General features: G+C 39.3%; 1 protein-coding gene across 3 annotated transcripts in view; it reads right to left on the bottom strand.

The window, feature by feature from the left end:
- Window positions 1-26,552, bottom strand: part of ROCK2 (Rho associated coiled-coil containing protein kinase 2) — a 103,356-nt gene extending 76,804 nt beyond the window's left edge. For 2 of the 3 annotated variants that reach the window (XM_064411937.1, XM_064411938.1), the window contains exon 1: window positions 25,906-26,551. In XM_064411937.1, coding sequence (XP_064268007.1) covers window positions 25,906-26,055 — 150 coding nt within the window. In that variant the 5' untranslated portion in view covers window positions 26,056-26,551. Of the gene's footprint in view, window positions 1-25,905 lie in introns of all 3 variants that reach the window. The other variant, XM_064411939.1, reaches the window with a different exon arrangement.
- Window positions 26,553-27,042: the final 490 nt, after the last annotated feature.

Below are 27,042 nucleotides of genomic sequence, written 5' to 3'. Positions count from 1 at the left end.
CTTCAAATATAAGATTTATCTTTAAGAGAACTCTAGTGTCTTTTTTTCTCAGACATCTCAATTCTCAGTATCTGAATTTAGTGTTATTTGCACAGTTACACCAACCTAGGAAATTATTATTTTCAAATCCAATTCAAAAAAAGACTTATCTCTACTAACAGAAGCATTATCGCAAAATTCTGAAATTAGAGCAAATATACTTTTTTCACAGTAAAGATGTTATTCCTGAGCTATTGTAAACTCACTCTTCTGTTCATTATGGATGAAGTAAAATCAAAGATTTTGCTCTACATATGCACACTTGTCCTTTTATCCATGAGTAATGTGATTTTCAGATGGACATACAAGTCTCTAAGCTCTCAAGAAAAAATCTCATCCAAACCCACCACATTTTGAAGTTGATATGCACCTTTACTCTTCAAGAAAGTTCCCGGTTCCTAACTTCCTGTACACAAACCACAATGGAGGTACACAGGTGAAAGATAAGAAAATCCCATTTTAATTTTCATCATTTAGAGGTGCAATGACCCACCATGCAGCTTACCTTGTAATACTTATTTCTAAATTTTGGTATCACCCTCCACTACACAGTATGCAATTCTATATTTAACCCATCTCTTCACTCAGAATGCCATCACTCTCAGTGGAAATACTTCAGTTACATACCGAAATAGAACTCCTAGAAGCAGTAATCCTTTATGCTGACTCATTGATCTGAAAATATAATTTCAGTTCTTCGAAAGCATATACCTAACTTCATTATGTGCTCAAATCGCCCATGTTTACATGTACTTTTCAGAAACACTGAATTACAGTTACCACAACAACAACTATCTGTGCAAATTCATTACCATGCAGCTAATCCCTACTATTCTGTTTGATCCCACTTCAATACATCTGAATAGCAAACCTGTCATGGAAACCTGTTGGCAAAGTACATATGATTGTATTTGCCTAATAGCAGCACCATAAAACTTCTCCTACAAAGGACAGGCAAAGAAGTGTTAGGCTAAGAAATATGCAGTCATCAAATTAGAAGATATTTGAGACCTATTATTAATCATCAAATAGTGATGAAAGTTTGGCATGAAAACAAGCTCACATTTGCTCATGCAAAGGATTTGGAAGAATGAAAATCCACAAACATGTTTCTACAATAAATCATGATACTGAAAATCCAAGTTAGTATTAAAGTTAGTATTCAAATGACCAGAAAAAAAAGGTCAGAGTTTTAGCAGACATAATGCAGACAAGAAAGGTAGTCAATAGTTAAAAAGATGAAACTATAGAAAAGGATTACAGAGGAAAATGTCAAATATCATTCCAAACACATTTTGAAAGGAGTTCTGAATATTATCACTTAGACTTGGGCAAAAGGAAGAAAGGAGCAGTTAAAATTATGGCTTTTTCAGTCTGAATGGCTTAATTTCAATTATAAACCAATGTTTCTGCACTGACTTTAATTCCCATAACTACTAAAATACATGGTAAATTAGGTACTAAATTCTTTTAAAAAGAAATCAAATTAATCAAATGGAAATGTAACTCCCTAGCTACACCATTGATTGATAATGTTGGAGAAACTGAAGCCATTTATTTCAAAAATTATCTTTCCTGTGAAAGTCTAAAATCCTACTAACACCAACTAGTGCTAGAATTCTAGAACTAGTGTCAAAATTCTGGAACTAGTTCTAGACTTTTACAATGTTTGTACAAAAATTTCTTTAGTAAAAGGACTGTGTTGGTTCTCTTTGCAGGTACTCCTACATGCATATGTGAAAAAACAGTCCATAAAGCATCATAAACTGAACCAGATTTGACAACCTCTTATCTGAGTTCTTCCCAGTATCAACAAGTGGAAGAACCATGTGCCTTGAAGTTGTTTGTTGAGCCAGCAAAATAGATGACTTTCAGGTCATTCACCAGTACATGTACATCAACACAGAATATGATTCATTATTTGTAATTTGTTTCCAGAATTCCCCACATTACATCCATGTGAATAATGTGGGGGGAAACAAACTGAAAATGGAAGTTTATTGTTTTTTAATGTTAGGTTATTGGTTGGACTTGATGGTTTTAAGGGTCTTTTCCAGCCTTAATAATTCCATGAAAAGCAATCCAGTAGGCTTACAAAGCAAGAGTAGGGGATGCCAGCACCTCCCATGTGACAGCACAGACAAATGGGAAGCCTTTCAGGCAGACAGCACAGGCTGAGTAGGGTCCAGGTGAAAGAAAAAAAAAAGTCAACTCTAAGAGTACAGTCTTCTGCCAAGAGGACAGCCCTGATTTCAAAATCACAGGTGCCCTGAGTTCCCAGAGAAAGACATTCTATAACAAGCCAATGAGGTCTTCCCTGTGCAGATACCCAAAGCAGTGGCTGAGCCTCATGCAGACTACAGAGCTGTATTTTATAGTTATGGCTGTTTCTGAGCAATACCAGCAGTGAAGACCGTGCCCAGAGTCCAGCTCAACTATAACCCTGTACTGCAAAGCAAAAGGTGGATGATCTCAACAACTGTTACTTGCACGTCCCACTGCAACTCGAAACGCAGACACTTCTAGGCAGAGACTGCTGGTGCACCACGACACCGGATTAATGTGCAATTCCTCCCTCCTCCTGCTTATGAATTTTCACTCTATACCAGTGTCACAGCTCATATCTCATCCATTCTGCAAACACAACACTCAGCCAAGCAACTAGCATTGGGAAATAGGATCAGTTTAACACAAAATGTTGCCTTTACCATCCCTTTGCTAGGCACCCTGTGTCCTGCAGCCCAGGATGCACTGCTGACAGCAGAGCACATTCATTACACATTCAGGAGTAAGATCCAGAATTCCCTCCCTACGCCAAGAAACCTTCAGAGCTGCTTCCCCACCAGTATTTGGTGACTCTTCCCTACTACATCATGGCAACTTCTCCTTGCCTCAAAATTATAAAGGGGAATAAAAAACCCACATCCCCAAGACAGCACCACAGACATTTTCAAAACCAGGAGATTGTTCTTCAGCTCCATACAAAAGCCAATGCTGCCCTCAGAGCAAGAGCCTTATCTTATCTCAGACATGGAATTCCATTCTAACTGTACAAACATTACCCTTCTTTACCAAAATGTAGTTGACCAGAATTCAGGGTTATTTGCTAGGATGTACTGTTTTGCAGATTGATTTTACATTTACAGTTGTGATATTCAATTCACAAGAATGTTGAGGAAAATATTAACTCACTCCCTTTGTCAAGCAGAAATATTTTAAATATGAAACCTCTTACTAGCCCAATTTTAGATTTTTTGCATTTAAAAAATGTGCTAGGAAAAAATCTAGTAAGTAAGTAGAAATCATTCTGAGCTGATATTTCCAAAAGTCTTCCAAGTTCTGAAGTCACCTATAAACTGCAACCATGCTTTGCTATATAATGATTTCAACTCCCTCAGTACCTCAATTAAGATTGTATGTGTAAAGTTTACAGTATGACATTTTCATCCTCTGAAATGTTTAAGAAACTATCATCATACTTTACTTCATTTTAAAAATCTTCCACTCATCACAGGAAGTAGGAGAACGAAAGCAGAATAGGGCACCTGCCCACTCCTAGGAACAGCTGCTCAAATACTATCCTCTAGTAAGTACATGATTAAATGGGAAGTTATTTAATTTCCTGATCAGCCTCAAATTTAAGGTGGTACGTAACACAGAACCATCTGCATGAGCTACCATGTGAATGCTTCTGCGAAAAGCATGAATTTTTAACAACATTAAAACTTGCAATTTATCCAAACAATGCATATGTCAAACTTTAAACTCCAAGTGTGATACCATACCGTGCTAAACTGACATTTACAATAGAAAACACTAAAGCAACACTCAGTGTAGCTGTGACAAAGTAAATCATGATGCTCTATGAAAACTCACTTTCTGACTTACAGCATAACTATGGCACACTGCAGTTATGCATGTTCTTCCACACAGGCACAATCTTAGTAAACCAACTCTCTCCTTTTAAATTTTCTCACCAAGTCAAAAAGGAGGATGCACTCAGAGACCTTCATCAACCCCTCCAAAAGCCCTATGACACAGCTGCCTTCCAGCTGCACAACCTTCCTGCTGACATGTCATGTTTCACTAAAAGATCTGGGTCCCTTCCTGAACAGATATGGACTGAATGGATAATTTAAAGCATGACAGAAGACCCAATATCAATGGAAATTTATGCTGGGATTTTTTGGGCAGCTCAGAGGAACATGAAGTACTGTCCTTGTAAATGCAGAGGTAAACCATTCTGTACAGCAGGCAGGAAAACGAGGTAAGTGCTTTCACAACTTCCACTTGCAAAGCAAGCTGCACCAACGCTTTATGCTACAGAAATAAGGAGGAAAGCTAAAAGCTTCTTACTTCTTTGTGCTGCAATACAGCACTTCAGTCAAGAGCAATTTTGTTTCTACTGAAGTCAGCAGAACCGCCTCATTTTAATTTTAAGGCTTTTTAAAAAGTGGTGCTTTAGCTGAGCTAGTAATACAATGTCAGAAGTATATTTCTAACAAAGCCATGCTCCTGTGTTCCTCTTACCTCCTGATCTTTTCTTCTTTGGGTTTCTTTCCTTGCTATAGCTCCTTATTAGCTGGATTCCCAGAGAAAATTTCATTTTTTCAAAACTGATTTTGCAAATTTTTATGATTTGTCATTAACTGCTCTCAATATGAGATATTTGACCACAGTTGTAGCTCTTCTTCAGAGTTGCAATGTCTTATCTACACAGGCCAGTTTGCCATGCCATTTTTTCATACAATTAATATATTTTTCTTCATTACATGTGGAGAGATCTGCAACAATGCTTGCTGTTCTTCTCATCAGATGACACAGTAAAAAATATTTTCAAACCTTTAGATTGAAAATACCACAAACTTTTCAATATATGGACTTTTTCCAGCAAAGTCAAGCTTTAAATAATACTTTTCAGAATCCTTCTCTTTAGACTACAACAGTTCAGCTGTTCATTTTTCCTCCAGATGCACCTACAGTCCTTGGGAGGACACCAGGATTTTTTCTCTGACTTTAGTGCCTTCTTTACATTCCTCTCTGAAAGTTTGTTTGTTTTCAGTCTACTCAATGGCAAAAAATAATACTCCAGTTCTACTTCACAGCTAAACAATGGCACTCCACCAACTTCACAAAAGCAGAAAAATTCCAAATAACTACTACCAATAATTATTTAGAATAAAGTTCTGCATATCTGTTGTATGAAATGATACTATCTCAGCATCTTCTGTGAAAGTATTACATTTACTGCACAATTTCAGTTGTAACTGTTATAAACATTTAACTTCCATATGCTGCAAAGTTTTTAGTGAGGATGACTGCATAGTGGAATTTGACAGAAGTAGCCAAGGTAACTGAAAAATGTTGTCAGTAAATTATCAAATGTTTGATAGAAATATTATTTAACAGCACTTCAAAAACTTCACAGGGGAGCAGAAGAGGATCTAGCCTGGCACCATCTCCTAAGAAGGCACACGCCGCTGCATAAACCGCTGGGGTTTCATCAACAGAGCGCCTGGGTGGCCATGTGAAGTTGGAGCGTTACATTCATTGTATTTATTTTATGTAATTTCTTGGAATGCAGTTTAGAGCTTAACACAGAAATCTGTCCAATCTTTTAGTTTTAGCTCTGTGATGTCATTTCATTTATTTATTCAACTTTCAGACAATTAAGTCCTTCTTAAAAAGGTTATGTAAATGAGAGCATTAATGTATTCCTTCCATGACATTAACAATAATGCACCTACTAGATTTATAAATAAACTCTGTCACACTCTGCCTCCTACATCACCTACCTCCACGTCTCAACATCTCAAAATATCTGGCTTACACGAAACAAAATTTCATAGGTATTGCAAACACTAACTATACAGAACGGTATTTTATAATGACACTTTGAAAAAAAATAAAGATAATAAGTCTGAAACTCATGCCTAAACATATCAGAGTCAATTAAAATCATTTAAACAGGATTGTCTTAAAGGTAAAATGAGAAAAAGCCTAGTTGTAGTAAATGACCCTTGGAATACATGATGAAGTAGTTATTTGCTCCATCTTTTGCTACATTTGCTCACAAAGCCTGAACGACTTCCACAAATAACAAGTGTTGAAATGCTAAAACTGTAAAACATGTTGGTAATTGCTCTATTTCAATTCACTGAAGAAAAGCGCTCAAAAATAGCTCTGTGGGAGGGGTTTTGAGATGGAATTACTGAACAGCTCATACTTTTCATTAAGAGTGACCAATACTTACAATTTTAATATGAAATAATTACTAATATATGGCATTCAAATATACATGCTGTATCAAGGACAAGTGTGAAATAACCTTTTGAAGCTTGTTTCTCTTCATTTGCCCCAGACTGCAAAAGACTGCCATTATGTTGTTCACCCGATTAAGAAGCATTTTAATAAAAACCACAGAGAAATGGGAAGCTCGAGCCTGTGCTATTGGTGATATCCACAGCAGTCAGGATGGATGTCTCAAGAACTTACTCCACCCAACTCTTCCCAAAACAAACTTCGGAAGCAGGTTAACACTAACATTTGCTTCCAAAGCTGTGTGTTGCAGGCACCTAACAATGAGTAAATAAATTACAGCAACCCACAGTAATTTTCAGAGCTGCAGAGTAACCAGTCAAGCAGCATATGTTTGCATACAGAAGTGATCTATTCAAGGTCTGAGGATGAAGTTCCAGGACAGTCTAAACCAGTCTCCTTATCCCCTAAACAAAAATCCCCACCCCTCCTTTGCCTCAGCAGTTGTGTCTTTCTCACCCTGAGCAAGCCAGTTTAGGGAGCTAAACTGGACAGGTCTTCTGCTGTTTTCATTTTTAGCCATTTATCCCCTTCAACCTGCTCACTGCAGGGTCAAAGAAGTAAAATAATCAGTGAAAAGGCAGCAGAAAGAATATAGCAACCAAGGCAGATCAGTCCCACACACGGGTAATTACTCCTGGGAAAATGTCATTTCATTCAAACCTGAAACACAGAGACGGGGGGAAAGCAATAACAAAACAACAAAAAGCCGTAAAGAACTTCTTCCTTTTATTCTACCAATACAATTTCACTTAAAATGAAGCTGTATATCTTTAGAACTGACTATTTCTTGGCATACTAATCAGTCTAATCAGAATAAAAAATACTTCCATAATTCTATAAGAAAAAATATACTAAGCATACTATCAATAGCAATTAGTTTATCTACAGAATAAACTAATTTCACTAAATTATAGTTCACACCCAAATGGACAGACAGACCTCTCCAGAACAAAACACTCCCTACATATTTTAGAGTAATCCAGTAAGTTCATTTTTCACTTCCTGCCAAACATAAAAAGTCAAAATGTCAAAACAGTGAATATTTATAAAACTATATAAAAAAACTCTTCACACATGCAAATAGTACTTTCTTTTACTTAGGAAATAGATCTGTAAATTTCGAGAGACTGAAAAAGTGGAAGATAATTTTAAAGAAAAATCATATTGACATACTGCACAAGGGTCCCCTTCAGCTGTAAACACACAGAGCTGTTTTAGTAAGGACATATTTTGGGAAAAGATTAATTGTAAACTATTATCCTCTACAGAGAAACAGTAACATCACTTCACCTCTTCATGTAATTTTCCTTTTTCATTCTATTTAAGACAATGGTCATGACCTTGCTCATAAAAGTGTTGTTTGGATTTATATCAAGTAGTTTGAAAGAATGTTTATCTTGAGTTTCATGTATCCACACTGTCAAATTTAAAATCTCTTTCCTCCCTAACCTTAAAAAAAACCCACCCTACAAAAATCTGAACGTTTTTCCTCCTCAACTTCCTATCCCATACTGCAGATAAGCCTTACTTATTCAACTTATCTTAAATCTTGCTGGAGTTCTGCCATACAATTTTAAAGACGCTAAGATTTCTGGAGCCTAGTCCTGTTGTACCAAACACTGCAGTGTTACTCCAGAGCCAGACCAGCTGTCTCAAAGCTTTTGCCTTTGGTTCCTGTATTAGATTTAGACTCTGCAAATCGATCTCAGCATTCCTTGAGGAACACAGAGTTCATCAATAGCCCTTACAGTGTCACTACACCAGTGAAATCTCTCACCTGAAAACTGTGGTATATAATTACGTTCCTCTTGAGCAAAGAAGATCTGCAAAATAGAGATGAGTTTTATCATCTCTATTTGGAAGCCTAAGATTTTGAGAGACTGGTCCAAAATTAGGCAATGAAATTCCACAGAATAAAGGATCACAGAAAAGCTCACCATCTTTTCCAGCACAAGCTGAGGAAGCCAGCATAACAACACAGGGAAAAGTGAATGTAATTCCCCAAACTCCAAACACAAAGGGAGCTTGCAGCTCTGGGGGCAGCCAGTGCCCCAGGTCTGAGACAGACTGCAGTTTTCTTCACTTATGTCAAACTCATTTTTTAAATGCATTTCATGACAGTGAAGTATGTTCTTTCAAGAACATTTGAAGTTTGTTGCAGAAAGTTTCTCCTACAAACAGTAAAGAGGTTTGCAGTTACCACAATCACGTACAAAATTAGTGCTTAGGAAATACTACAATTTATCCCAAAATTTTGATATATTTATTCTTTTTAAGATGACCTGTGTGCATTTAGAGAAAAATGGGAGAAAAAGTTGATAGCTGGTTATTTTTTGACAGTTTGGGTTGAAACTGCTTTTCAAAGACTAGCTTAGTAAAGATAGTGCAGTTTGTACCAAAATGAGCAAAGTGTGTATAAAAGCAAACTAAATGTCACTAAACACTTGGCAAAATGAGATAAACATGAGAAAACATCTGTCAACCAATATCACCTGACTGAACTTACTGAAACATTCAGGGGAGAGAAAAGACAGGTAGTATATATATTTCCTCACTAAAAATATTGAAAAATACTTACTATTATTTTGTGTTATAGTGTTACATAGTCATGTTTGCCAAAAAGGTTGAAAGCTCAGAAAATAAACACTTAGATAACCACAGCAGAAATGAAGAGTAACATATTTTTGTAACTACTCAAGTAAGGCACATGAAAGAAATTCCTGGCCAAAACTCACTTCAGTAAAAAAATAGTCTCCCAACTACAGACACACACACACATACATATATATAAATATATATAAATGTATATACACATGCAACAAGAAATGTTGTAGACTCTGACCAATGATATCAAAGAAAAGCTGACAGCATCATGGAAAAAAAGTCAATGTTTTTCAGACACTGTCTTTTAGAAAAATAATAAAAAGGTTCTATCAACCTGTTCATATTTAATGATGTGACGAATCAATAATTTTAATTCTGTGATTTTCATCGCAGTGGCACAGTTGCAAATATTCCAGTTATGCTCCAAGTTTCACCTGGATATTCTAGCAATAGAAAAAAAAACATCTGGAGTCTGAAAAAAATAACATAAAATCATCACTGGAGCCAGGACATCTGCCCTTTCCTCTTCCTCCAATTATTCCTCCGTAAAGCATACAAAACTCACTCCAAAAACACAATGAAATACCTGAGAAAGAAGGGGCAAAATTCCACGGAAATGAGTTGAATGTGTTACTGAATGCATGACTAAATTTCACATACAGTAAACTCTTTGGCTTCAAAGCAGTAATGACTAAGCTCACAGAACTACATGTTAACAGAACACACATTCAAACATTAGCTCTTAGATGTCAGGAATCCACTTAAACAGAGCATATTTTTATTAGGAAATAGACTTCATCTGTTAGCCTCAACTGAAATGGCTCCATGTTGCTCTAAGATGAGAAGAGAGATTAGAATGAAGTGGGTACAACAAGTATCTTACATATCAAAGAGATGACAAGGAAAAATTACACAGTCCTGGCAACAACCACCCAATCCACAGCCCTGTGGACTGAAACAACCTTATGCCTAATTCTGGCCTAGAAGTAGTCCTACCTATGTAATTGTATTTACTAAAACGTTTTAAGCTAAACACACATGTAAGGGCTTGCAAAACTGCACTCTAACAATATTTCTGAAAAACACTGCCCCTGCCCCAAAGTGTCTTTCAAAAGACTTCCAGGAATCTGTACCTCTAGGATCCATTTCACCTTCATGATTTGTAAGTAATAATTTTAAAAATCCATGTCTGACTATCTATTCCCTTTACCTAGGGAGAAAGAATTCAAACAGCCAAAGAACCTTCCCACTATGACAGAGAAATTTGTACCTTTTTTTTGTGAAGGGATGATATATTCATGTTTTGACAACATCTGAACAAGTGCAACAATACAGATTTTTGATTAGCTGTATTTGATCTTTAGTGTTGTCAAACACTAAAGATCTTGACATTAGTGTTGTCAAAAAAAGGAAACTGTATGAAAGTAACTATTCCCTGGGACCTCAACTTCTCTGAAAGAAAACTGCCTTTAGCTTATCAGACCAGGAGATCCAGTATCTACAGAAATTCATCTTGCCATGGTTCCTCATTCTGTTAACAAAACAGAGCTCTGAATTACTTAGCATCAGGCTACAAATCAGAAACAAACTGAATGTAAAACTAACTGTGGCGACACCACAAGTGGCTATTCTCTCCATAAATTGTATTTGACATAGTTTTCTAACATTTTCAGGCAAAAAATCAAGAATACCAATTCCAGTTACTGCAGTAAACGACTGCCTGCTTCTTCATGTGAACCTTATGAAGTTCAACAGGGCCAAATGGCAAGTCAAGGACATGGGCTTGGGCAATCCAGATAGGCTGGAGAATGAAGGGATTGAGTGCAGAAGAACTTTGGGGCGCTGGAGAGGCTGGACATGACCCAGCCATGTGCCATAGCAGCTCAGAAAGCCAAATGTGTCCTGGCCTGCATCCAAACATTGTGGGCAGCAGGGAAGGGAGGGGATTCTGCCCCTCTGCTCTGCCCTGGTGAGACCCCACCTGCAGTGCTGCACCCAGCCTGGGGTCCCTGCACAAGAAGAACACGGACCTGTTGGAGTGAGTCCACAGGAAGGGCACCAAGATGCTCAGAGGGCTGGAGCACTTCTGTGAGGAAAGACTGAGAGACTCGGTTTTGCTCAGCCTGGAGAAGAGGCTTCAGGGAGACCTTACTTCGACCTTTTAATACTTAAAGGGTGCTAATTGGAAAGTTAAGAGACCTTTTAGCAGCACCTGTAATGACAGGAGACCTTTTTAAAGGGTCTTTAAAAAGACAGGGGTAACCTTTTTAAATTCAAAGATGGTAGATTTATAACGGATATAAGGAGAAAAATCTTTACAGCGAGGATGTTGAGACACTGGTTGTCCAGAGAGGTTGTGGATGCCCCAACTCTGGAAAAGTTCCAGCTCAGTTTGGATGGGGCTTTGATCAATCTAGTTTAGTGAACAATGTCCCTGCCCATGGCATGGGGGTTGGAACTACATGATTTTAAAAGTCCCTTTCAAGCCAAACTGTTCTGTAATTCGGAAAGAATTTTGTAATCAGTACTGAAAATGATACATCAATAATCAGCTACTTCCTTAATTTGTACATGGCACCCATCATTAAAAATACTTCTTTCTTTTATAAACTACAACATTAAACATTTATTTTCTATGGAACCTTCAGAACAATTTTGTCTATTATAAATATATCTACCTCTCCATCAAAAACCTAGAAGTAAAACCTTTGTTCTTTAAGCAACCTTGTTTCAATGCTAACACTACTTATGTAGTTGATGTTGCCCTGATGTAAGAATATAAAATCAGAAAACTGCATAAGTGTAAGGTCAAATTAATATTGATGTAATTAATTTCAGTCAGGTATCAAAGCAGGCTGCAGTGGTATCAGTCCGCTTTGTGCCGTCTAACAGAAGCCACATACTGGAGATGGAGCAATAATAACAGGGCACCAAGCACAACTTTTAGCTAATCACTGGCAGCTAACAACTGAAATTAGTCATTTGGCATTTCTTATGTTGATGGATTCCACTACTTCCAGAAGAAAATATGAGCCAGTATTTATCTTTAAAACAAGCATGTTTACTCACAGATTCCTGCTTTTTCCTAAAAGAACAGATTAAATCAATAAAATAAAGCACAAAAAATCTGTTTAAATTACCTAAATTCAAACACAGGCAAGTACTAATGGGAATTGACTTTTTACTATTTTTTAAAAAGAAATCCTTTCTAGTTTCTACAATTTTCTCTGTACACAGACTAGTAAGACAGTGTGATGTTACCCCTGAATGTGATAGCATAATTTATTTCATCCTTTTATTCTCATTCTCTTTTTTCCTAAGTTTATATTAGCATATTCTAGCTGAAGTGTTCTCTGTAATCCAAAAGAAGCTACAGTATTTGCAGAGCAGTGCACAAATTCTTTTCTTGCATCCATGCTCTCCTCGAAGTTTCATTACTAACACTGTGATAGGACATGCAGATGATGGCCTGCAATCAGAAAAAGTAGGCTGCATATTTTAATCAATAAACACACCATTCACTTGGAACCTATCTCTTTGGAGAAAGGAGATATGCTGTGGATTTTATAGTTTGCTTTGGAAAGGTTCAGGATTGTGGATTGTTTGGTTATGTTATTGTGAAAGTTCATCGACTCATAGAATATGTTGAGTTGTAAGTGACCCAAAAGGATCATTGAGTCCAACTTCAGGCCCTGAACAGGACGCCCCAAGAAACCCACCATGTGCCTGAGATGATTGCTCAAATGCTTCTTGAGCTCTGTCAGGCCAGTGCTGCGACCACTTCCCTGGGGAGCCTGTTCCAGTGCCCAGCCACCCTCTGGATGAAAAACTTCTTCCTGATATCCAACCTAAACCTTCTCTGACTCAGCTTCATGCTGTTTCCTCAAGTCCTTTCACTGGCCTTAAGAGTGAAAAGATCAGCGTCTGTCCTTCCTCTTCCCCTCACCAGGAAGCTGTAACTGCAGTGAGGTCTGCCCTCAATCTCCTCCTCTCCATGCTAAATAGACCAAGTGACCTCAGTCACTCCTCACACGCTTCCCCTCAGGGCCCTTCATCATCTTTGTTGCCCTCCTTTGGACACTCTGCAATAGTTTCATGTCCTTCTTACATTGTGGCACCCAGAGCTGCCCCCAGCACTGGAGGCAAGGCCGCCCCAGAGCAGAGCAGAGCAGGACAATCCCCTCAATCCCCTCCCTTGTCCAGCTGGCCACGCTGTCCCTGATGCCCCCAGGACAGGGTTGGCCCTCCTGGCTGCCAGGGCACTGCTGGCTCATGTCCAACTTTCTGCTGACTAGGACCCCAAATCCCTTTCCATGGCACTGCCCTCCAGCATCTCATTCCCCAGTCTATGCACACCACTGGGGTTTCCCCATCCCAGACACAGAATCCAGCATTTGTCCTCGTTAAACTTAATATGGTTGGTGATCATTCTGCAAATCTGCCAGGATTAGCTGAGAAAATTATTCAGGCTAGTTTTAATCCAGTTTAGGTACTCAAAGTAATTCTCAATACACCAGCACAAATATTGTGTCACCACCAAGGTGGTGCCCCAGGGAAGGAGGTGGAGCTACTGCTTTAAGTGATAGGAAAACTATTTGTGTTAGCCATTTGTTTTTTAACAGATTCACATAAAGGAGAAAGACAGGAGTTAAAAAGTTTCTGAGATCACTGAGGCTTAGTTTCTCATACTGAAAAACTTCTTTGTTCTTCAGATTTCTTGTTCTTATTTTAAAAGCTGCTTGGTATCTTTATCTAACACTGTACAATCTTTTGGTTCATTTACAAATTCTTCCAAGACAGATGTATTCTTGTTAAATACATAAAATTTGATTGGTACTACCCTTAATGATGGAAGCACTTAAACAAACACAAAAATAAAAATTTTTAAAAATCAAAATCCAGACTATTAAAGAATAACCCAGAAAACCTTATTCCAGTTATCAAGACCACCAGAAGAATAGACCATGTCTGTTCCTCTTCTAAATGTGCTAGTCCTAAGGCAGAAAAGTTAAGTTGTTGCCATTAATAATAATTATTGCATATGTATCTGAGAACACATCTGTCCTCTGCTGTGCCCACCTTTTCCAAAATAAAATCACCACCCCCACTGTTGTATCTTCCTTCAGAGCATTGCAGACTACTTGAGAATATTTAAGCTTGTCTTAATTAATGCTGCATTTACATCCACATTACAGAGTTATCTGACCCAAGCACAATGCTCAACTATTTACTAAGTTTGTGTCTGTAAAATCTCATCTCTTTCTGCTTCTAGAAGTAATTCAGAAACAGAGACAGCATCCTACAGCATTTTTAGGCTTCCCTCATCCCCCAAGGACATTCTAACATCTTTGTCTATGGCTGATAGAAATCTTGACAAAGGAACCCACATCCTCAGGAAGTTTGGTCTCAATCTGACAATGAAGTACCTTGTATCTGTATCTTCAGAATGGTAGGACAATTTCACAGCCTTTTCAAGGTAAACCAAAGGCTCCTGGGCACTGTAAAATTTGAACCAGATATAAAATATTCTTTCCAATTATAACCTCTGCAAGGTAATGGTGTTATCTTCATATATGCAGCCAATGAAATCCTGCCTTTTCACCTTGTCAGAAGATACACAGGACTGTTTTCATTGAGACTTTAATTTCATTTCATAATTTCATTTAAATTAAAACTCTATCAGAATTTGTTTACAAATTGATATGAAAAATATCAGTTGAGATTATGGTAGCAAAAAAGAAATTTTAAAATAGAATAATATTTTCCAGTTTATTTAGTTTGTGCTTATTCCACCATAATCACTTTCCTTTTTTTACGCAAATAGATGGAGTATAAAGAATTAAAAACCCCACAACTGTTAAATAAAAATATGGCAAGAAATTCAGGGCTAAGTGAATATCCTGGATTACTTGGGAAATCAAAGCAAAACAGAAAGTAGATTTCATATTCCTCATGGTTTTATAAGTGGAAAACAGTTTTCCCACAAACAATAACTCAATGCTTGCTAAATTCTCCTTTAACTTTGGCAACAAGTGGTTCTTATATGGAAAGTCAAGAAAATATCTGCCTAAGATCTGAGCAGGTTAATCCCCACAAGAGCCATCTGCATCAGCTGCTTTCTCAAGGAATCACAATTTTTACATTTGAAAAAAAAAATTCATGCATAAAGACCATTAAGGTCAGAAGAAGTGTATGCACTTGGCTTAAGATTGTGGGGAAGAAAAAAAAAACTTACATAGGTCTCTTGTAAGAGTATTTCTGCACACATCCTATATGAATATGCACAGGTGGAGAGCACACAACCTTGACCTAACCAGAAACAGGACAGCCACAACAGTAGTTGGGCTGTTGGCACTACCCACAGCAAGCAGAAATCACTACTCTCTACTAAAGCAGAATTTAAATCTGGGGATACAAAGCCCTTGTATCAACAAAAAACAGTTTAACAGCTTCACTGCACATTGAGTAGGTAAGAGCATGACCCTGGTGTTTCAGGCCATTCTAGACATAATTGGATCCCTAAATCTTACTACCCTTCATGGGAAATGTGCATATGACTAGCTACATACACCTCATCATCAAAGGGAGTTCAGACATACAAAAGAATTGATTATTGGATATGTTCACTTACTCAAAGACCAGCATTTTCAGAAATAACTCAGGAATAATATGAGATAATTGGTGCTGCTCTCGTTTCACTTGCTGCTACAGATGTGGCCTTGGAAACCATCATTCACTCTGAGAACTAGCAAGGTTCATTTTAAGCCTAAATTGCTGATCATTCTGCTGCTTTTGACTTAAATCACAGATTCATAGAAGGATATACAGAATATTCTGAGTTGAAAGGGTATTCTGGTGAATCCTTTTGTGAAATAACAGCAGCACCTCAACCTCTGTGTGAAGCCTCCAGTCCCCTGCTGTATCCACAGCGATGCTTCTGGACAACCTTGGGCCAGGAACTTCCCAGCTGGGACAGGGCAATACCACGCCAGCTACAGGGGAGAACCCTGATGCAGTCTGAGCTGCTGTTATTAGATACAAACTTACTGTCTCTCACAATTATATGTGCTTTCAGCATCAGTGACACTGATACTACAGCTTCAAGCACATTTGTTTGTCCCCCACTTCCATTTTAGAGGACAACTGACCCAAGCTCTAAGAGTTCACACAAGGAAAAAAAAAAATCAAGGCATGATGGCAGTAAAACCAAAACAAATTCCACAATTCAGAAATTTAGTCTGTGTGTAAACCCAAGAACAATTCCCATGTGCCAAGATAGGAGTCCAATTACATGGTAGCCTCTTCTGATAAACTCTAGAAAATAAGCTTGAAATCAAAATAGAACTAAAAAGTTCTACCTTGGAATAAAATGTGTCTAAGACATTTTTTCAGTCATGCTTCCTGCATACTCCAAAAAGGCAAAACAGCCATTCCTCTCCCCTGTGACATTCAGCATCCATTTGAGGTAAAACACTGATAAATAGAAATAACGTCAGTGTACATTCACTTGGTTTTGACTTAATAAAAAAGAATTTGTATCACAAGTATACGGCAATTTCATTAATTCCCATCTGTCAGTAAGACATACTGCACATCTTCCCTCATAAATTTAGACAGTGTGATTTCAAAACACAAGTACAATATCACCATATGTACTTTTACCCAACCTATAGCAAACATTATTTCAGTAATATGGCATAAGCAGAACAGTCCATTCCATATAGAAAATCTAAGCTGGCCTCAGTGCTGTCTCTGATTTTCTGATTCAATAAAGTCCTGCAGCAGAGTCATATAAAATAAAGCCAGGAGCTTTTTAAATAAGGAAGAACTTAATATCTTACAAAATTTTTAAAGTTAGATTTTCCACTTTTTATCTGTCAAAATTTGCCAAAGATGTTTTCACAGGTAGAGAGGGGACATTTTGGACTTCTGGCACTTGAGAAACACTGCAAGACTCATGTGGGAACAAATACTGGTATTCCTTCTAGAAAAATGAGAGCACTGAAATAGTTTATTTTGACACTTAAATTGCCTTTCTTCAGAGGCAGCCAACCATTAAAATAGATGAAATGATTCACACCTCATGGTGCTACTTTTTCAGGCTTCTACGCACATAAACTATTCTTCATCACAGTGTCCACATTTAGAGATTGTCTTCATAATCAGAGCAGAAATCATTTCTAAACCAGAGAACTAGCTAGATATCTAAGATTTAAAGGAATTGCCAACATAATTTTTTTTCAGGAGATGCAGCTTATATTAGTGTATTTAGTTTTTATCTTTTAATACAAGCTTAAAATATTTCTGACAAAGAACATTACATGCATACAAAACAATGTTCAGGCTGCCTCGTTTGCTGTTACAGTCAGGTTTTACCAGCAGAATTCGGACAACAGAGTTCTGCTGCTTCCCACCCTCACTGTCAATAATGCCACATTTGCAGAGTCAAGACTAATCCTCCAGTTCTGGGAAGATGACAAGAGGGGAATAAGGAAAATAACTTAAAATACAATAAAAAATAAGCACATATAATTAAACTAATACTGAAAAATTAATTTGAAAGCAATTTAAAAACCAGCTTTATAAAACTTAACAATTTAGTAACAGGATTTTTTTTTTGAAAGTGCAGCTATTTTCAGCTTTCCCTATCAGAGCTATAGTTCAGGTGCTTGTAATACCAGCATGGATACAAGTCTTAAGTTTAACAGAATTATTATTTTGTACTCACAGAGAAGAAAAATTAACACAGAATAATGTTTAAATTAATAGCAGCAGCTGCAATACAATAATAAACTGTCAGTACCTCCTTGCCAGATGAGTAATTCAAGCAGTTGTTCTCAGTCACTTTTCATATAAAAGAACATAAAATAAAAGGGGGGATATTTTATAATCCAGGTTTATACACCCTAAAGAGGCCATTAAATTGAACAGGCCAATAAATAAAAACTATGGCTTAACGCCTAAGTGGTCTAACTTTTACTGTTGGAGGAGGAGGTCCAGAGATGTTCCCTAAAGGAAACAGATCATGCATGCATACCCCTGGCACTGGAAAGATTTTCATTACTCACTCACTAAACCAACAGCTTCCAACATGGTATTATTCCCTGCTCTTCTCCATTTCCCTAAACTATTGGTAGGAATAATTCTATTCCTAAATTGAGAGACTTCATGGTTATTTTATCACAAAAGTTTAAAATCCCACCAAAAAACCCATAATTCAGAAGTCAAGCATAGCTATAAAATTGTCTAAGAAAGGGTGCAACCAACATTAAGTAACCTCATAAGATCTTCTGTCTATTTACTGCAGCTTGTTTCCAATGACTTTAGCTGCACATTGTAGATGCCTATCATAATACAGCCTTCCCTATATAGCAGATGGTGCTAAAAGTTATTTACAAATAAAAATCTATATCCTAAACCTGCAACAAATGACAAGGCTTGTCTCCCTAATCTTGTACTTAAAATAATCAGCACTAAACTGAAAACAGAGACAAGAACAAATAGTTTCAGAAACCACAAGGAAAACCAGTTTAAGGCTATTTTCTGTATGAAATAGAACATTTTTATAGCACAGGCAAGGCAAACGTTTGTATACGCCTCAACCAAAACCTGGGCTATTACTGTTTCTAGAGCATAAGCTCTTTGAAAGTATGCACATACACAGTACTGTGAATTTATCAATACAGGACTCTTAATGTAAGACAAAAGAAAAATAAAGAGGGTCAATCAAGTTGTACAGTAGCAAGAAACACAAGATTTCCAAGTTCAGAGCTCATTCAATAAAACGGAGCTAAAGATCCTTCTCTTTATATATTCCATACTAGGGTAAATCTATGCTGTTGACAGAACTATGTTTGATATTTAATCAACAATTAAGCTATAGACTTTGGACGGCTACCTATAACAGCAGTGACATGGACAAAGAACAATGATGCGTTACAGCCTTTAAATAGCAATCAAGATTTTAGTTAAACTTTAAATAGCATTTGGAAGAAAGTGTGGAACTCAGGCATTTTTCTTCTAGTTATTTATTTATTTGGTGACAGTAACAGTCAATATTATGTATTTTGAGATTTAAAAAAAACAAGAGTATTGGCTGAAGTTTAACTTTTCTTCTTTCACAGTTGTTAAAGCCTACTTTCATGCCTGTATGTGGCCTCCTCTTCACTTCCTCCTGAAGAAAAGTTTGGATGAGTCACCCAAACTTTATCTTGCTTTATGTAGGATCCTGTAATTCTGTACTTTAAATACAGACTAATAAAATCAGTACCCATGATTTAGAACAGTCAAAAAGCAACAGAGCAATTACTTGATTACCTGAATCCTCAAGGTTTGGAATTAAACACTTGGGCATAGCTTACTTGTGATCATCTTGTTTAATCACATAAGTCTATTCTAATTAAATTATTTTCCAGTACATCTTAAAAATAAAGCTTCATCATCTCCATTTCATATAGTTGGAAATGAAGAAGGATTTGTCTGAAACCATAAAGTGATAGCAGTAGATTAGGATTCAGACCTTCCTGCACACATTTTTTATTCTCTGTACCATCTGAACAACACTATCCTAAAAAAAATGAATGATGAAATGACTGTGGAATAAAAGTAACAATGCTGAACACTAACATCATAACACATTAGTCTCCATCTGGGCACACAAAACACAAAGCATGTGTTTGGTTATTTTTTGCAAAAGATTTGACTTAGGTAAGTCATTCTACATGAAACAAAATGAATGGAAGACAAGCATAATCAAAACCCCACTGTATGTCACACCCAGGTTGTTTTTCTTCTCATGCCTATCACCTTCTGCACTATACAATAAATGAAGCAGAGACTGAACAGGAGGCATGCTTCACATGACAATGAAGAAATCTGTGTCCATCCAAAAACAAAACTCCATGATACTTCACAGACAAAAAAGGGCCCCTCTCTCAATAGCTGTAACAGTAGCAGACAAACACAGAGAAAAAGCTAAGTCCATACCACATAAAGCACCTGTTACAGACTGCGACTATCCACCATAGTGGAATCCGGACAAAATCCACAAAATCACAATGTTCTAAATATTCGAAGCCGTCAGCACATTAGGGGCCCAATCACTGATTGAAGCATACAGTCTTAGCACTCAGTCAGCAGGTGACGAACACAATGTCGCCGATGAGGGATGCGGGCGATGCCCCAGCGGCGCTCGGAGCCAGGCGGGCCCTGCGGACACTGCGCTGCTGCAGGAGCCCCGCGCACGGCAGGCACGGCCGGGCAACCTCGTGTTTACATTGCGAACAGCTCATTAAAATTAGTTTATTACTAGCCAGGTCTGCCAATATAAACACTGTATTCTTGTTCTTAAGCAATGGGATGCACCAAGAAAAAATGTATTTTAAATGAATTTGTTACCAGATACAATCGCTGCTCTACAGCGTAACAGTTTCGAAGAAATCTTGGACACAAGATAGCATTCTTTCCCCCAAAACCCCCCATTATGAGTTATAAAAATACACAGGGTTAATTTTTTTATATTTTTCACTATGTAAAACTCTACTACCCAATTTTAATCACTTTCATCTTTAAAATCCAAAGACACCTCCTCTGTGACACTGATACAATTCCACTCATATTTTGTAGATCAAACACTGGCAAGAAATCATCAGCTGATTGCTGTGGAGACTGGCTACTGAGGTAGCACTTTCCTTTCTTTTTAAATTAGACAGCTTTTGTTATCGATTGCATTACTAGACAAAGAGCCAAATGCTTTGGCACTGCTCTGCCATTAGTTAGAACTGAAAATGTACTTTAAAAAACAGGTTCTAATGAGCATTTGCACACATTTCAACTGAAACTGAGACTACTAACATTTGGGAAAGTGAAGAGTTCCTGAATTTTTATTCCTGCACATACAAAGCAGAAGAAAACTCTGCTAATTTGTTAATGTAGGTGTATTTATGTTTCTCTTAAGTTGGTAAAGATTGAACAATTAAAGGATACTAATGACACACTGCAATCTGATCAACAGAGATGAAATACTGGGAGTGAACATGCCTATTTTGAATACACACACACACAAAATCTGCATGCATCTCGTGTGGCAGTAAAAAGACCTGAAGCTCAGCAAAATGTTCTTTTGGCTTTCTCAAACCTGAAGTGAAACATTTTAATACTAAAGTAGAGTAAGTCAGAATATAAAAATATATAAAGCTGTCAGAAAAGTAGAACTATCTTTTTCCAGCTAACTATACTGCTATATATAAATCTATCAGAGGGGAACAATGAACAAAAGACAATTCAGTTTCCTTAAGGATCATAATTTTTAACTCTGCAATAGATGTTCTAAAATTACAGATCAAAAATAGGACATTTATAGAAAGAGTTAGAAACTAAGAGAGAAATAACAGCACAGGAAATATAACAAGCAATAAAAGGTTATTTCTTCAAGAACAGAGAATCATCTGGCCTTCAAATTACTTAGTGGGCAATGAATTTTAGATCAGATCCTCCTAACTGCTACATTTGCATCTCTTCCCTGTACTTACTGGCTCAAATTAACACAACAGATTGTTCTTGCTGATTCAAAATTATGCATGGCAATAAATTCAGGAAAGTGAAACAACTTTCATATTAATTATGAAATACTCAGAAAGTTCATAAAGCTAAAATTCTGCAAAAGAATACGTTCTATCAGCCATGGTGACCTGGAGACCCTGAATTAACAGAGCTCAGCCTGGTGATCTGCTCAATTAACACTCTTGGTGCAAGGTTGGCATCTACTCAATTGATGAGATCTTTATGGACAGATGCACCTATTGAAAGAACAGGAGTCACAGCTGTAGCTCCAATCCACTTTTCATTAAGAATAAAATTGCAGGGTCTTGATGGCAATGATCCATGTAGATGAACATCTATTCATGTCTGAACTAGTGTAAACACACAGTTTACCTGTCAGCTTTATTTAAAAACGAAATAAATTAGTTCAGTTTTGGTTTGTGAGTTTGGGTTCTAAGGCATGTATATTCTGAGACACTTGAGCACTCTCCTGGTAATCATCTCTCCATTTCTCAGTCCACCATGCTTGCATTCCAGCACAGCCCAGCACTGTGCTCACAATTTCACTGCTGCACTGCCTAATTAAGAGCTTTAAGAGCTCCTTCTTTCAAAAGCTGACACAACCATAGCAGAGCAGCAAGAATATACTCATCATTTTACACCTCCAGTGTAATGTCAAACTTCAAGCTTAACACTAAAATCCTGAGGCTTGCACTGAATGAGTGAGTCCAAGGGCAAACACCAGTGCTTTTCTCTGGACAACTGCACTCCAGCAGCTCCAGCCCAGGCAAAGCACTGCAGAAAGAGCATGGTAAGATTTACCAGAGCTGTTCATCACCACCACACTCCAAAGTTGAGTTCAGTATGTGCTGAAGTGATACAATTACACATGGCAAGGAAACGGAGGTTTGGATTAGTTTTACACAGCCTACAGTGACCTATCTGCTCTTGTTCTAGAGAAGATAATGCTTGCCAACGCACCCCCAGATAATGTCTACAAAATACTATCAAAAATAACTCAGTTCATAGTGAGTAGATAGAGCTTATATGCAAAATCATAAATGCTCAAATGTATTTGAGCACTGTTAAGCTCTCCTTAAATTTAGCTGTCAACTCAGAACTATTCGGTAGGAATGTATTTATAGAAGGGCTTCTTATGGATCAGCCAAGGTCAAATGCCATTAAGTGCTATCATCCATGTGTACATGTAGTACACATAAAAATGACACTTCATTAAATTAGTGGGTGACACAAATGGCAGAAAAACAAATAATAAAAATATGGTAGCTTTACCAAGTAATCTGCATGATCTAAATGTAATACAGAAAACAGGCTTTCATAACCACTGTTACATGCCCAAAAAGAGTAAGACCGTACCATAGAAAGCTGTGACAATATCAAAATTATTTATCTTAGCATAGGCAACCTAACAACAAGCTTTCAACAAGACACAATGAGAGAATAAGCACTCAGCCAACGCCTCAGTGAAGTTGCAATAACCACTCCCCTTTGTGGATGTCCTTGCTGACACCTATCAGGGCACCAAGCACACAGTTCTAGCATTCCTCTTTCCATCTCTTTATCAGACCAAAACCAGAAGAACCCACCAAGTGCTGGCTATGCATCTCATCTATGCCAATGAGAAGAAAATCCTCCATTTTTTTTTATATTATTATTTAGCAGAAAAAGGGTGGTAATAACCAAGCCACACATTTTGGCTGGTTGGCTGTTTCCTGGGACGTTTTATTTTGCCTTCATAACTGCCTGTGAGAACAAACTAAATGCAGAGTTCTGCATCTCATAATGCCTATGAATTGAGAATGCATAGGTCTTTTTTGAAGACATGCTTTAATCAAACACAAATAATTACGCTCAACACAGGCATTAATAACTGCTAAGGCACAAAAGATAGCAAAAATCCCATTAGAATATCTAACAGTCTCTCTTGAGCCCTGAGGGGGGATGGGAGGCACACAATCAATCAATGCATTTGGCTTCATAGATTCTCCTGCTGAAGAAACAGATGGATGTGGTCAGCCATCCTGTGGTCAGGAAGGTACGCAAAGAAAGTCTCTTCATTTAGAGCCACTGAATAAAACATCTCTTGATGACAGTGGAATTGCTATCTAGAGAAAGACGGCTTATTACCTCAGCTCCTCACGCCTTTCAAATTTACACCATGTGTTATAGATCAACAGCTACTTTTTCGCTTTTTACGGCTTCCCACAAATAAAGCATGCACACAAAATACAGAATAGCAGCTGTTTATGACTTTTTACACTGTAAGGAAATGAATTCCATTTTGAATTCCATTCCACATTTTTAGTTTTGGTTATGTTATTTTTGGAGGATGGAATAGTGGCATTCCAGCCAGTCTTTTTAAGATGCTTTCCCTGACTCTCAGTTCATGTTGCCGTATTGCTACTTTTAACTGAAAACACATTTCCACTTTTGATAATTTACACTGCAAGGCAGCTGTTTAGTAAACAAGTATATTTTTCAATATGAATATGCTTTCATACTCAGACTATTTAGCAGCACACCAATGCAAAGTTAATGTCAAATTGCATAAAGCAACAATACCAGAGACCAAAAGAAAGTGATTTTACAGGAAATCTGTTGCAAATTTCCTAAATAAGAATAATGAATAGTCCATTATTTCATACACAGATATGTAGACTGCACAAGCTAGGAAATTTGATTGATTAGCATTATATTTCACTTGCTGCCAGTTTTTTAAATAATACTACTGACAGGGTGTAGAGAACAGTGATGACCTTTACTGTAAAAAAAATGCATTTACAATCCAGCTAACATTCTCCCATGGTTTTTTTCTCAATGTATTACATTAAGCAGTCTACATTGTTAGCATATAAAACAAAAAAAAATCCAATTCTAAGCAGCCCAGTCTCAATTTTTTAGCCAGGATTTCTCTTCAGAAACATAAACATATTTTAGTGTATTCAATCTATGTTCAAGGCATGGGAGGTGAGAGAATAAAAGAATCATACATATAAAAGTATAAAAGCAGAGTGTGAAAAAGTCTACTGGGGTTAAGTATTAACCTGATGCATTTTTCAGAACGACTGTACTATTTTTAACTGCTCTTTTTTGGCCACAGGTCAAAGTTTTCCAAGCAAAATACCAAAGTGAAAATGCTGGGAGTGAAGCCCAGAGGCAGCTCTCTCTGCTTTGGCCTAGGCAAAAACTTATCTGAATCCAGTCAGATATGTATGTTTCCCACCCCCCTCTATTGACTATGGCTGTCATTATGCCTCTGAACATGTATGAGAGGAGTAACACAGCACCACAGCCTCGGGAAGAACATTTTTCAGATGTTATAGGAAATTCCTATATTCTCCACACAGCACAGGCATACATTCTGTTCAGTCAGTTCCTGTATTTTTGGCCAAACAGAACTGAGTCATTTGAAAGCACAAAAAAACCCACAGTGTAAGTGCCTTGAGCAACTGTTGGAAGGACTGGGATTTAGTCCCCCTTTTTCTGCTCCTCATAACTGGGACACACTAGAAATCTTGAGGCAGACTGAAAATATAAGATTTGAAGACCCTAAAGTTCAGTTAAAATACTAAAAATTATAAAACTAATAATGTTAATATTGATAACAACAGTGATAACAATCATGACAATAATCTGTCTCTTGGCTGCCTTTCTAGAGTTCAGATGGTTAAATGAGAAAATCTAACCCCTTTCACACTTCTTCACAAGGGCACAGATTTCTCACTAAAGTAAATTGTATTTCATACACTCATACGGAAAAATGCTATTTGAAACAGGACACAGACTAATCAATTTGCCCCAATGAAAAATAAACGTGAAGGGTCACTGGACCCCCCAGTTACATTTCTCCCTTAGGCGTGTCCCCCTTTCCTGAATTATTTCCACATCACACAGCAACCTCGGCTTCACCAGGGGACGTTCCCCAGGGGGTGAGCGATGGGTGCCCGGCAGCGCACACAAAGGCAGGTACTTTGGGGACGGACACGCTGTGATTCCCAGGCGCGAAAGCGAACGGTGCGAACGATGCTGGGAGGGAAAACAGGGCGCTTTCCTCTCCCTGGATCAGACCTCGTCAGGGACGTTTCTCGCTTTCCCCCAAATAAGATGTAGCTAATCGGGGAGCGCTCGCTTTCCCCTCACAGCGCCGTGCCCGTCCCCTCGCTCAACAGCCCTGGGGGCGAGGGCCGCTCCCGCCACCTCCCCGCTGCCGGTGGCCCGGCCGGGGGCGTGGAGACGATCCCTCGTCCTCCCCCAGGAAAGCACTTTCAGGACGCGGGAGCCCTTTCCTTCCTTCCCGTTCCCTCCCGCCCGCCTGAAGCGAGGGCAGCGCTCCCTTTGTTCCCCCGCCGAGCGCTCCCCCCAGGCGCGGCCGCCCCTCACCAGCAGGCTCTCCACGTTGACCGGGGAGCGCGGGTCGCGGATCATGGACTCCAGCTTCCTCTGCCGGCCCTCGAGCATCCCCGCCGCCGGCTCCAGCGCCTCGGCCGCCAGGGGAGCCGCCGACATCTTCCCCGCCGGCTGCTGGCTCATCCTCCGGCCCGCCTAGTGCCGGGCCCGCGGAGGGCACTGCGCGGGGCCGCCCGGCGGGCCTAGCGCGGCGGCGAGCCCGGGAAGGGCGGGGGTGGCGAGGCGGGAGCGGAGGGCAGCGCCGCCGGTGGCCGCCGCCCGGGCATGAAGGGCGAGGGAAAACGGCCGCTGCTCCGCCCGGGCGCGGGGAGAGGGAGGGGAGAGAGCTGGAAGGGAGGGACGGAGCGCTTCCCGCCGTGCCCCCGCCTCTCCCCGCTCGGGGCGTCCCTTGGCGGCCGCCGCCTCACTGCCCGCTCCGCCGGGACATCGCTCCGAGGGCGGGGGGAGGCGGGCAGCGAAGGGGGAGCGGCTGCCGCGGCGTCGGGCTCAGAGTGCGGCTCCCTCTGCAGCGCTCGCCGGTTGCCGGGGCGGGAGCCGCGATCCCCGGCAGCCCCGCTTGCCCTCGCCGCTCTCGGCGTTCCGCCCGGCCCGGCGCGGCCTCCCGCTCCCCGGCCCGCGCAGGCCGCCTCCCCTACCCACAAGGCCCCGCTGCGAGCGGCGCATTGTTCGGCGCTCGCTCGGCTCCCGGCGGCTGCCCTGGCTCGGCGGGGCCGGGCCGGGCCGGGCCGGGGCAAGGCAGCCGATCAGAGACAGGGCTGTGTGCGTTTTGGCACATGGACCTCAGCCTGCCCGCATGGCGTCAAGCACACAGGAAAAAAAGCGAAAAATATTTGAGAAGGTGGGAGAGCAGTGTTTTCGATACAGCACCAGTGCTCACAGCATGAATCAGAGATTCGTGGAATGGTTTAAGTTGGAAAGGACCTTAAATATTGTCGAATTCCAAGCCCCTGCCATGGGCAGTGGCACCTTTCCCTCGGCCAGGTTGCTCAGGGCTCCATCCAGCCTGGCCCTACCATGTCAGGGATGGTGCATCCATAGTTTCCCTGGGCAACGTATTCCAGTGCCTCACCACCCTCACGGTAAAGATTTTTTTCCCCCCATACCTAATCT

Source organism: Passer domesticus, chromosome 3 (genome assembly GCF_036417665.1).
Source record: "Passer domesticus isolate bPasDom1 chromosome 3, bPasDom1.hap1, whole genome shotgun sequence".
NCBI lineage: Eukaryota > Metazoa > Chordata > Aves > Passeriformes > Passeridae > Passer > Passer domesticus.
The sequence above is the reverse complement of the archived record's forward strand: the minus strand, read 5'-3'. Positions and strand labels throughout refer to the sequence as shown.